The sequence below is a fragment of the Choloepus didactylus genome, chromosome 1 (genome assembly GCF_015220235.1).
Source record: "Choloepus didactylus isolate mChoDid1 chromosome 1, mChoDid1.pri, whole genome shotgun sequence".
Taxonomy (NCBI): Eukaryota; Metazoa; Chordata; class Mammalia; order Pilosa; family Megalonychidae; genus Choloepus; species Choloepus didactylus.
The window spans coordinates 95,440,117-95,454,121 of NC_051307.1; the positions used below are offsets into that span (position 1 = coordinate 95,440,117).

At 36.6% G+C, this 14,005-nt stretch overlaps 1 protein-coding gene across 18 annotated transcripts in view; it reads right to left on the bottom strand.

The window, feature by feature from the left end:
* Positions 1 to 14,005, bottom strand: part of DLG1 (discs large MAGUK scaffold protein 1) — a 369,115-nt gene that overhangs the window by 237,655 nt on the left and 117,455 nt on the right. For all 18 annotated transcript variants that reach the window (XM_037837795.1, XM_037837800.1, XM_037837787.1 and 15 more), the window contains one exon: positions 2,460 to 2,624. In XM_037837795.1, the coding sequence (XP_037693723.1) occupies positions 2,460 to 2,624 (165 nt within the window). The remainder of the gene's footprint in view (positions 1 to 2,459; positions 2,625 to 14,005) is intronic.

The window sequence follows — 14,005 nt, forward strand, 5'->3', positions numbered from 1 at the left end:
AAATGCTATTTAGAGGAAAATATATAATCTTGAACGCTATTAAAAAAGGCTGATAATTAATATATTAAGCAATCAACTTCAGAAGCTAGAAAAATAAACAAAATAAACCTATAGAAAGCAGAAGGGAAAAATAATAATGATACGAGGAGAAAGGAAAAGACAAGAGAAGAAATGTCTCTGCCACAGACAGCCAACTGAATTTTCCTCAGTTATCTCTCTCATTTAAGGTAGGAAAAAACTATTTCTACCAAAAACAATCCTGAATTGATATGCAGGCTATCCATACATTTATAATTACACATGTATATATATATATGTTTGTGCATATGCAATGTGTATGTGTACATATATATGTTCATGTGTGTATGAGAATAAGGGGAGGCAGTAAAGTGGCACACAGAGTAGGCACACAAGAGAAGATAAAAAAAGAGATGGCTCTTCGAAAAGACCCTTTGAAACTGACCATCCTTTTGCAAGAATGATCAAGAAAAAAAAGGGCACAAATAAGCAATATTAGGGATGAAAAAGAGGTGACACTTCCATATGCTACAGACATAAAGTTAATAGGATATTATGAGTAATAATTCTAAATCATATATGAAATGAACAAAATCCTAGAAAATATAACCCATCAATACTAACTCTGAACAGAAATATTTAATGGTACTACAACCATTAAAATTTTTAAACAGTGGCATGAAGTCATCCCTTAAAGAGAATTAAAAATCCAGATAGCTTTACTAGTAAAATAAATGGTCCTTATAGTACATACCATCGACAAAGGATTAACATCCAGAATATATAAAGAACTTCTACAAATCAATAAAAAAGGTTGACCCAATACAGAAATAGACACAAATCTTGACGAAGCATGTCATAGAAGAGGAAACTAGAATGATCGATAAATATTTCCCCATGACTTAACAGGAAAATACACTTTAAAATCACAAGGAGTTACCATTTCAAACCCAACATAATGGCAAAAAATAAGAATATCACAAACTGATGAAAACATGGAGCAACTAGAACTCTTATATAATGTTGCTGAAAATGTAAATTATACAACCACTTGGAAAACAATCTTCAAACACATGTATACATACCCCATGTTTTCAGCAGCACTTTTTATATTAGTAACCTGCAAATAACCCAACATCCATCAAAAGTAAGATAAATTGCAGCATATTCATATAAGAGAAACTTTAGTGCAGTGAAAATAATGAATCTCAGGAATATAAGGCTGAACAAAAAAAATGCAGGTTGAATAGTATACACAATATGATTCCATTTATATAAAGTTCAAAGTATGCAAACCTAAACAATATATTGATCCAAATAAACGGTAAAACTATAAAGAAAAGAAAGGATAAATACCAAATTCAGGATTTAGGAGGAGAGAGAGAGAAGAGATGGGATCAGGAAAATTCACACATTGGACTTCAAAGATACCGTTATTGCTCTTTTTCTGTACCTACCACTATTTAAAACAAGTGTTTAAAAACACTGCAATGTAACCCCCAGAGAGTAACTTTTGTTGCTCAGATGTGGCCTCTCTCTCTCTAAGCCAACTCTGCAGGTAAACTCACTGCCCCACCCCCTACATGAGGCATAACTCCCAGGGGTGTAAATCTCCTTGGTAACGTGCGGCATGATGCCCAGGGATGAGCCTGGACCCGGCATTGTAGGATTGAGAAAGCCTCCTGGACCAAAACAGGGAACAGAAATGAAAGAAAATAAACTTCCAAGGACTGAGACATTTCAGATGGAGTCAAGCGGTCATTCTGGAGGTTATTCTTATTCTTTTAGTTTTTAGTGTATTAGAATAGCTATAAGGAAATACCAAAAACTGCTGAACTGCAACCCAGTAGCCCTGATTCTTGAAGATGATCATACAACTATATAGCTTACATGGTGTGACCATGAGATTATGAAAACCTTGTGGTTCACACTCCCTTTATCCAGTGTATGGACAGATGAGTAGAAAAATGGAGACAAAAAGCAATTAAGTAATGGGGGAAGGGAGGGTATGAGAATGTTTGGGGTGTCCTTTTATACTTTTATTTTTACTCTTATTTTTATTTTTTGGAGTAATGAAAATGTTCAAAAATTGATTGTAGAGATGAATGCACAACTACATGATGATATTGTGATCAACTGACTGTACACTTCAGATGATTGTATGGTATATGAATGTATCTCAATAAAATTGCATTAAAAAATACTGCAATGTGTGGTGTTTGAGATATAATAATTATTTCCTACATAGGAATTTTTTGACATAAATATAGTATCACTAAATAAGGTTTATAAAATACAGCTTTAAAATTTTATTTAGAATATTAATAAATCACATGAAATTTCCTATAACTACAAAACTAAAAGCAATGAAGGGGAGAAAATCTTCCAGGAAAGAATAGCTCTCTCTGATCATGAGCTATAAACAGTAATTATTAGCTTACCTTTATTGGTGAAATATGGGAATGAGAAACAAATCCATGGACATTTTCAATCTCTGACAGGTTCTTCTCTGAGACATGAACCAATTCTGGCCCTATCACCTCATTAGTGATTTGTGGGGAAATGTGCTCTTGAGGACCTGTATCTTCATCCTGATATCGATACTTCTGTAAAGTAAAGAAAACTATTAAATATGAAGTATCCCTGAAGAGTAAATTAAGTTCCACTCAAATCATGATTTTCCTATCTAGCCAAACACTCAGTATTATTTAATTACATTAAAAGTATATACTTTGGTTTAGTATATAAAGTGTGAGACAAGCGGGACTCCATTTTAAGTCACACCAATATTTTAATTAAATTATTTAATTTGACCATTAAAAATATTTTGAAACTAAGTGAAAAAGATACCTCAACACTGATTTGGCCATTTCTTATACAATGTTAGCTGAACAAAGTATCTCAAAAGATACAGTTGTTTAAATGAAGTGAGCATAAAAAGCAAACATCATTCAGCTAAATTAGCCTTATTTTCTGATTCAGCTAACTTGTACAAAAATGAAAAAAAATTCTCCAACCTTTTCAGATTCTAACTGAAAATTAGTCCAGTCAATAACAGCATTTTTCTTTTACCTACAAAATAATCTGTATCTGTCACACACGATTCTTTTCAATCTATTTTCAAAAGATTAACAACATTGTAATAAAACCAAATCTATCTTCATACCATACACAAAAGTAAAGGGAATTACAACTAAAGGAACTTGACGAAAATACAAATACACATTTCTCAGCTCAGGTGGGAAGGACTACGCATAAAAACAAATACAAAACAAACTAAAACATCCTCTTTAACATCAGCAGACCATTTTTTTTTAACAATGCCTACAAAATGAACTGAGAAAAATCTACATCAACAGAAAACATACGACCTTACAAGAAGTAGAGATAACATAAGGAAAAAATAAAAATTAAAAAAAAAAAAGCTGTAAAAGATATATACCTAACAACAAAAAAAACACTATTTGGTTGATTGCCTTGTTTACAGTATCTAATGCTTTCAACTGTTAGGTCTCACATACAAGAAAGGCAACAAGTAACAAAAGGAATTAAAAGCATGACTAACAATATTTTTTTTAAAAAAGTCAATAAGAAGACTAGAAAATAAAATTGGAAGAACTTCCCAGAAGATTATAAAACAAAATGAACAAAAGACTAAAAGGATCAATCCATTAGATGTAATAATCTATTAAGTAGGCCATTCCAGAAAAAGAAAACAGAAAGAAAAAAAGCATAAATTATACAAAATAAACTTCCTGAAGACCTAAGATTCCACTAAGAACTCAGAATAATGAATGAAATAACATCTGTACCTATACAAATCACTGTGATACTTCAGGAAGCTAAGATTAAAACACCATTCTCAAAATTAAAAAAAAAAAAAAAATGATCACAAACTACCCCTCCCTAACTCCCCACCAAACCTTCCACCCCTCCGGAAAGCAGACACATAGCAGATATCTCTTCAGCAACTATACATATAACACAACACAACTATACCTCCAAAGTTCTAAGTAAAAATGATTTTAATCTTAAAATTGCAAACACGACCATACTAATTCAAATGTGAGGAGAAAGAAACTTCTAGATATGCAACAGACTAAAAATATTACCTCCCAGATACTATTTCTTAAGACTTGCTTAGAATTGTGCTAAAGCAAAGTTTAAGAAACCCAAAAAGGCAATGAAGAGTACTCCCAGAAAAATCATGAGAAGAAACAGTACAGATTGGTCCAGATTGGAGGGCATGAGGAAGTCAATCTCTACGGGGTTAAAAAAAAACTTGATAAACTACCCAATATGATCAAGAATTTGGAAAACTGAAAATAAAGACAAATAGAGTGTATGTGTATAGAGAGCGTATCTGTGTGTGTGTGTGTGTGTGTGTGTGTGAATATATTTAAATAAAAACAAGCTGTCTTTGGTGAACAGTGTTTACATGATAATAAAAATATAAAAAAAGTTTTAAATTTTTAGGAAATACAGAGATTGAAGGTGGAAAGAACAAATCAGTGGAATACATTGAGGAATTAAGATCCTCTCTGTGGTTAATGAATAAGAAATACATGTGAATACACACACAACACACATAAACACATGTGACTTACAAGGTAACTAGTGGAATAACTGAAAATAATAAAACTCTTTTGGTAGAATAGGGACAGTGAAGTATGGTGTAAATGAGCTAAATCCTTACCATAAAAGGCAATATTACACATATTATTACAATACAGAGGTAATGAGCAGAAGATATCGCTAAAAGGGAAGATAGGTTGCCTCTGAGAAGCAAAAAGGGGTGAAGCAGGGAGCTGTTGTTCCTAATCTAAGTTTATATATTAATTTCTAACTACGTGTATTTTGAAAAATGTTAAATTTGAAAAGCCACCATTCCTTCATCTTTTGAGACAAGTATTATTATAAGACATCCTTTCAAGCTAAATATAGAAGCACTTCAAATACTTCATGAGTAGATTTAAAAAAACAATACAACAAAAAACAAAAAAGTAAATTCTACTATTTATTATTTTCAGAATGATCCCAAAATGGGAATTGGTTCATTACAATTATTATTTCAGAAAGTGTTTAAAAGTAGCTTTCTAGGCTAACACTTACATTGCATAGCAATATTCAACAAAATTTCTTATTATCTCAACTTATTTCCAAGACTTTTATACATTCAAAATTTCATATATAACCAGTTGTCAACAGAGTAGAATGCAGAAAACTAAGCCTGCCACAAGGGTGGTACAAATCTAACTAACCTAACACTTTTATTAGAAATGAGCAACAAAATGGGAGATGAGGGAATAGGGATGGAGGAGGAAGAAGACTTAAAAATGACTGTAGGAGGCGGGGCAAGATGGCAGACTGGTGAGCTGTAAGTTTTAGTTACTCCTCCAGGAAAGTAGGTAAAAAGCCAGGAACTGCGTGGACTGGACACCACAGAGCAATCTGTCTTTGGGCATACTTCATACAACACTCATGAAAACGTGGAACTGCTGAGATCAGCGAAATCTGTAAGTTTTTGAGGCCAGGGGACCCGCGCCCCTCCCTGCCAGGCTCAGTCCCGGGGGAGGAGGGGCTGTCAGCTCCGGGAAGGAGAAGGGAGAACTGCAGTGGCTGCTCTTATCGAAAACTCATTCTACTGATTCAAACTCCAACCATAGATAGACTGAGACCAGACACCAGAGACTCTGAGAGCAGCCAGCACAGCAGAGAGGAGACAGGCATAGAAAAAAAACAACACGAAAAACTCCAAAATAAAAGCAGAGGATTTTTGGAGTTCTGGTGAACACAGAAAGGGGAAGGGCGGAGCTCAGGCCTTGAGGCGCATATGCAAATCCCGAAGCAAAGCTGATCTCTCTGCCCTGTGCACCTTTCCTTAATTGCCCTGGTTGCTTTCTCTATTAGCATTTCAATAACCCATTAGATCTCTGAGGAGGGCCGTTTTTTTTTGTTTTGTTTTGTTTTTTAAATCCTTTTTGCTTTTTCTAAAACAATTACTCTAAGAAGCTCAATACAGAAAGCTTCAAAGAATTGCAATTTGGGCACGTCAAGTCAAGAGCAGAACTAAGAGAGCTCTGAGACAAAAGGCAATAATCCAGTGGCTGAGAAAATTCACTAAACAACACAACTTCCCAAGAAAAGGGGGGTGTCCGCTCACAGCCACCATCCTGGTGGACAGGAAACACTCCTGCCCATCGCCAGCCCCATAGCCCAGAGCTGCCCCAGACAACCCAGTGTGACGGAAGTGCTTCAAATAACAGGCACACACCACAAAACTGGGCGTGGACATTAGCCTTCCCTGCAACCTCAGCTGATTGTCCCAGAGCTGGGAAGGTGGAGCAGTGTGAATTAACAAAGCCCCATTCAGCCATCATTTCAGCAGACTGGGAGCCTCCCTACACAGCCCAGCAGCCCAGAACTGCCCTGGGGGGACGGTACTCACCTGTGACATAGCACAGTCATCCCTCAACAGAGGACCTGGGGTGCACGGCCTGGAAGAGGGGACCACTTGCAAGTCTCAGGAGCCATACGCCAATACCAAAGACTTGTGGGTCAGTGGCAGAGATAAACTGTGGCAGGACTGAACTGAAGGATTAGACTATTGCAGCAGCTTTAAAACTCTAGGATCATCAGGGAGATTTGATTGTTAGGGCCACACCCCCCCCCCGACTGCCCAGAAACACGCCCCACATACAGGGCAGGCAACACCAACTACACACGCAAGCTTGGTACACCAATTGGGCCCCACAAGACTCACTCCCCCACTCACCAAAAAGGCTAAGCAGGGGAGATCTGGCTTGTGGAGAACAGGTGGCTCGTGGACGCCACCTGCTGGTTAGTTAGAGAAAGTGTACTCCACGAAGCTGTAGATCTGATAAATTAGAGATAAGGACTTCAATAGGTCTACAAACCCTAAAACAACCCTATCAAGTTCAGCAAATGCCACGAGGCCAAAAACAACAGAAAATTATAAAGCATATGAAAAAACCAGACGATATGGATAACCCAAGCCCAAGCACCCAAATCAAAAGACCAGAAGAGACACAGCACCTAGAGCAGCTACTCAAAGAACTAAAGATGAACAATGAGACCATAGTACGGGATATGAAGGAAATCAAGAAGACCATAGAAGAGCATAAAGAAGACATTGCAAGACTAAATAAAAAAATGGATGATCTTATGGAAATTAAAGAAACTGTTGACCAAATTAAAAAGATTCTGGACACTCATAGTACAAGACTAGAGGAAGTTGAACAACGAATCAGTGACCTGGAAGATGACAGAATGGAAAATGAAAGCATAAAAGAAAGAATGGGGAAAAAAATTGAAAAACGCGAAATGGACCTCAGGGATATGATAGATAATATGAAACGTCCGAATATAAGACTCATTGGTGTCCCAGAAGGGGAAGAAAAGGGTAAAGGTCTAGGAAGAGTATTCAAAGAAATTGTTGGGGAAAACTTCCCAAATCTTCTAAACAACATAAATACACAAATCATAAATGCTCAGCGAACTCCAAATAGAATAAATCCAAAAAAACCCACTCCGAGACATATACTGATCACACTGTCAAACATAGAAGAGAAGGAGCAAGTTCTGAAAGCAGCAAGAGAAAAGCAATTCACCACATACAAAGGAAACAGCATAAGACTAAGTAGTGACTACTCAGCAGCCACCATGGAGGCAAGAAGGCAGTGGCACGATATGTTTAAGATTCTGAGTGAGAGGAATTTCCAGCCAAGAATACTTTATCCAGCAAAGCTCTCCTTCAAATTTGAGGGAGAGCTTAAATTTTTCACAGACAAAGAAATGCTGAGAATTTGCTAACAAGAGACCTGCCCTACTGGAGATACTAAAGGGAGCCCTACAGACAGAGAAACAAAGAAAGGACAGAGAGACTTGGAGAAAGGTTCAGTACTAAAGAGATTCGGTATGGGTACGATAAAGGATATTAATAGAGAGAGGGAAAAATACGGCAAACATAATCCAAAGGATAAGATGGCTGATTCAAGAAATGCCTTCACGGTTTTAACGTTGAATGTAAATGGATTAAACTCCCCAATTAAAAGATATAGATTCGCAGAATGGATCAAAAAAAATGAACCATCAATATGTTGCATACAAGAGACTCATCTTAGACACAGGGACACAAAGAAACTGAAAGTGAAAGGATGGAAAAAAATATTTCATGCAAGCTACAGCCAAAAGAAAGCAGGTGTAGCAATATTAATCTCAGACAAAATAGACTTCAAATGCAGGGATGTTTTGAGAGACAAAGAAGGCCACTACATACTAATAAAAGGGGCAATTCAGCAAGACGAAATAACAATCGTAAATGTCTATGCACCCAATCAAGGTGCCACAAAATACATGAGAGAAACACTGGCAAAACTAAAGGAAGCAATTGATGTTTCCACAATAATTGTGGGAGACTTCAACACATCACTCTCTCCTATAGATAGATCAACCAGACAGAAGACCAATAAGGAAATTGAAAACCTAAACAATCTGATAAATGAATTAGATTTAACAGACATCTACAGGACATTACATCCCAAATCACCAGGATACACATACTTTTCTAGTGCTCACGGAACTTTCTCCAGAATAGATCATATGCTGGGACATAAAACAAGCCTCAATAAATTTAAAAAGATTGAAATTATTCAAAGCACATTCTCTGACCACAATGGAATACAATTAGAAGTCAATAACCATCAGAGACTTAGAAAATTCACAAATACCTGGAGGTTAAACAACACACTCCTAAACAATCAGTGGGTTAAAGAAGAAATAGCAAGAGAAATTGCTAAATATATAGAGACGAATGAAAATGAGAACACAACATACCGAAACCTATGGGATGCAGCAAAAGCAGTGCTAAGGGGGAAATTTATAGCACTAAACGCATATATTAAAAAGGAAGAAAGAGCCAAAATCAAAGAACTAATGGATCAACTGAAGAAGCTAGAAAATGAACAGCAAACCAATCCTAAACCAAGTAGAAGAAAAGAAATAACAAGGATTAAAGCAGAAATAAATGACATAGAGAACAAAAAAACAATAGAGAGGATAAATATCACCAAAAGTTGGTTCTTTGAGAAGATCAACAAGATTGACAAGCCCCTAGCTAGACTGACAAAATCAAAAAGAGAGAAGACCCATATAAACAAAATAATGAATGAAAAAGGTGACATAACTGCAGATCCTGAAGAAATTAAAAAAATTATAAGAGGATATTATGAACAACTGTATGGCAACAAACTGGATAATGTAGAAGAAATGGACAATTCCTGGAAACATATGAACAACCTAGACTGACCAGAGAAGAAATAGAAGACCTCAACCAACCCATCACAAGCAAAGAGATCCAATCAGTCATCAAAAATCTTCCCACAAATAAATGCCCAGGGCCAGATGGCTTCACAGGGGAATTCTACCAAACTTTCCAGAAAGAACTGACACCAATCTTACTCAAACACTTTCAAAACATTGAAAAAAATGGAACACTACCTAACTCATTTTATGAAGCTAACATCAATCTAATACCAAAACCAGGCAAAGATGCTACAAAAAAGGAAAACTACCGGCCAATCTCCCTAATGAATATAGATGCAAAAATCCTCAACAAAATACTTGCACATCGAATCCAAAGACACATTAAAAAAATCATACACCATGACCAAGTGGGGTTCATTCCAGGCATGCAAGGATGGTTCAACATAAGAAAAACAATCAATGTGTTACAACACATTAAAAACTCGAAAGGGAAAAATCAATTGATCATCTCAATAGATGCTGAAAAAGCATTTGACAAAATCCAACATCCGTTTTTGATAAAAACACTTCAAAAGGTAGGAATTGAAGGAAACTTCCTCAACATGATAAAGAGCATATATGAAAAACCCACAGCCAGCACAGTACTCAATGGTGAGAGACTGAAAGCCTTCCCTCTAACATCAGGAACAAGACAAGGATGCCCGCTGTCACCACTGTTATTCAACATTGTGCTGGAAGTGCTAGCCAGGGCAATCCGGCAAGACAAAGAAATAAAAGGCATCCAAATTGGAAAAGAAGAAGTAAAACTGTCATTGTTTGCAGATGATATGATCTTATATTTAGAAAACCCTGAGAAATCAACGATACACCTACTAGAGCTAATAAACAAATTAAGCAAAGTAGCAGGATACAAGATTAATGCACATAAGTCAGTAATGTTTCTATATGCTAGAAATGAACAAACTGAAGAGACACTCAAGAAAAAGATACCATTTTCAATAGCAACTAAAAAAATCAAGTACCTAGGAATAAACTTAACCAAAGATGTAAAAGACCTATACAAAGAAAACTACATAACTCTACGAAAAGAAATAGAAGGGGACCTTAAAAGATGGAAAAATATTCCATGTTCATGGATAGGAAGGCTAAATGTCATTAAGATGTTAATTCTACCCAAACTCATCTACAGATTCAATGCAATCCCAATCAAAATTCCAACAACCTACTTTGCAGACTTGGAAAAGCTAGTTATCAAATTTATTTGGAAAGGGAAGATGCCTCGAATTGCTAAAGACACTCTAAAAAAGAAAAACGAAGTGGGAGGACTTACACTCCCTGACTTTGAAGCTTATTATAAAGCCACAGTTGCCAAAACAGCATGGTACTGGCACAAAGATAGACGTATAGATCAATGGAATCGAATTGAGAATTCAGAGATAGACCCTCAGATCTATGGCCGACTGATCTTTGATAAGGCCCCCAAAGTCACCAAACTGAGCCATAATGGTCTTTTCAACAAATGGGGCTGGGAGAGTTGGATATCCATGTCCAAAAGAATGAAAGAGGACCCCTACCTCACCCCCTACACAAAAATTAACTCAAAATGGACCAAAGATCTCAATATAAAAGAAAGTACCATTAAACTCCTAGAAGATAATGTAGGAAAACATCTTCAAGACCTTGTATTAGGAGGCCACTTCCTAGACTTTACACCCAAAGCACAAGCAACAAAAGAGAAAATAGATAAATGGGAACTCCTCAAGCTTAGAAGTTTCTGCACCTCAAAGGAATTTCTCAACAAGGTAAAGAGGCAGCCAACTCAATGGGAAAAAATTTTTGGAAACCATGTATCTGACAAAAGACTGATACCTTGCATATACAAAGAAATCCTACAACTCAATGACAATAGTACAGACAGCCCAATTATAAAATGGGCAAAAGATATGAAAAGACAGTTCTCTGAAGAGGAAATACTAATGGCCAAGAAACACATGAAAAAATGTTCAGCTTCACTAGCTATTAGAGAGATGCAAATTAAGACCACAATGAGATACCATCTAACACCAGTTAGAATGGCTGCCATTAAACAAACAGGAAACTACAAATGCTGGAGGGGATGTGGAGAAATTGGAACTCTTATTCATTGTTGGTGGGACTGTATAATGGTTCAGCCACTCTGGAAGTCAGTCTGGCAGTTCCTTAGAAAACTAGATATAGAGCTACCATTCGATCCAGCGATTGCACTTCTCGGTATATACCCGGAAGATCGGAAAGCAGTGACACGAACAGATATCTGCACGCCAATGTTCATAGCAGCATTATTCACAATTGCCAAGAGATGGAAACAACCCAAATGTCCTTCAACAGATGAGTGGATAAATAAAATGTGGTATATACACACGATGGAATACTACGCGGCAGTAAGAAGGAACGATCTGGTGAAACATATGACAACATGGATGAACCTTGAAGACATAATGCTGAGCGAAATAAGCCAGGCACAAAAAGAGAAATATTATATGCTACCACTAATGTGAACTTTGAAAAATGTAAAACAAATGGTTTATAATGTAGAATGTAGGGGAACTAGCAGTAGAGAGCAATTAAGGAAGGGGGAACAATAATCCAAGAAGAACAGATAAGCTATTTAACATTCTGGGGATGCCCAGAAATGACTATGGTCTGTTAATTTCTGATGGATGTAGTAGGAACAAGTTCACTGAAATGTTGCTATATTATGTAACTTTCTTGGGGTAAAGTAGGAACATGTTGGAAGTTAAGCAGTTATCTTAGGTTAGTTGTCTTTTTCTTACTCCCTTGTTATGGTCTCTTTGAAATGTTCTTTTATTGTATGTTTGTTTTCTTTTTAACTTTTTTTTCATACAGCTGATTTAAAAAAGAAGGGAAAGTTAAAAAAAAAAAAAAAGAAAAGAAAAAAGACAAACAAGGAAAAAAAAAAAAAAAAGATGTAGTGCCCCCTTGAGGAGCCTGTGGAGAATGCAGGGGTATTCGCCTACCCCACCTCCATGGTTGCTAACATGACCACAGACATAGGGGACTGGTGGTTTGATGGGTTGAGCCCTCTACCATAAGTTTTACCCTTGGGAAGACGGTTGCTGCAAAGGAGAGGCTAGGCCTCCCTATATTTGTGCCTAAGAGTCTCCTCCTGAATGCCTCTTTGTTGCTCAGCTGTGGCCCTCTCTCTCTGGCTAAGCCAACTTGAAAGGTGAAATCACTGCCCTCCCCCCTACGTGGGATCAGACACCCAGGGAAGTGAATCTCCCTGGCAACGTGGAATATGACTCCCGGGGAGGAATGTAGACCTGGCATCGTGGGATGGAGAACATCTTCTTGACCAAAAGGGGGATGTGAAAGGAAATGAAATAAGCTTCAGTGGCAGAGAGATTCCAAAACGAGCCTAGAGATCACTCTGGTGGGCACTCTTACGCACACTTTAGACAACCTTTTTTAGGTTCTAAAGAATTGGGGTAGCTGGTGGTGGATACCTGAAACTATTAAACTACAACCCAGAACCCATGAATCTCGAAGACAGTTGTATAAAAATGTAGCTTATGAGGGGTGACAGTGGGATTGGGAATGCCATAAGGACCAAACTCCACTTTGTCTAGTTTATGGATGGATGTGTAGAAAAGTAGGGGAAGGAAACAAACAGACAAAGGTACCCAGTGTTCTTTTTTACTTCAATTGCTCTTTTTCACTCTAATTATTATTCTTGTTATTTTTGTGTGTGTGCTAATGAAGGTGTCAGGGATTGATTTAGGTGATGAATGTACAACTATGTAATGGTACTGTAAACAATCGAAAGTACAATTTGTTTTGTAGGACTGCGTGGTATGTGAATATATCTCAATAAAATGATGATTAAAAAAAAAATGACTGTAGTAAGAACATTATAAATACATTTCCCCATCCTTTCTATGTTTTAAAGTCTAGTATCCTTGGTAAAAAACCTTCCCTCCCCCTTAAACTTTGCTTAACAATACTGGCAATAGTATTTTAGTCACGAATTATTGGACTTGAAAGTTATTTTAATCTGGAATGTGACTATGTTACTGCTTCACTGCTGTTATACAATTTCTGGAAATCTTTCTTTAGAAAGAATGCTTTTCTGATTATGGAAATGATGCAGATTCCTGAATCTACTAGAAAATTTAAAACAGCTGAAAGTAAAACCAAAAATGTTAATATTTTATAAGTACAAGCTTCTTAAATCAAAACCGAACAACTGAGCCAACATAATTGTTTATAAAATCCCCCTACTTACCTCAGCCAATAAATACTTGTTCTTTCAGTAATAAATTAAAAAGAAATAAAATTTGTATGCTTACTAGCACTGTTCCATGTACCCCAACATACCTCATTTTAAGAAAAACAATAAAGAAGCCATTAATATACAAGCAGCAATAAGGTATAATATGAACTCCTAAAACAGATATGACATAATGTAATGGGGAAAAGAACCATCACCAATCTTGAACCCAATTTCTTAATTTTAACAAAACCCAAGAAGCTGGGAGAGCACTATGGATAACAAAACCCAGGCACTGATATAAATATTTCAAACATTTGTTAGAATTCAAGGGTAAGTACTAGTAGTATAGCAATGAGAAAGAGCACATACAAATACATGGAAGGGAGAGAGAGAAGGCAGGAGGGAGGGAGGGAGAAGATGAGAGAAAAA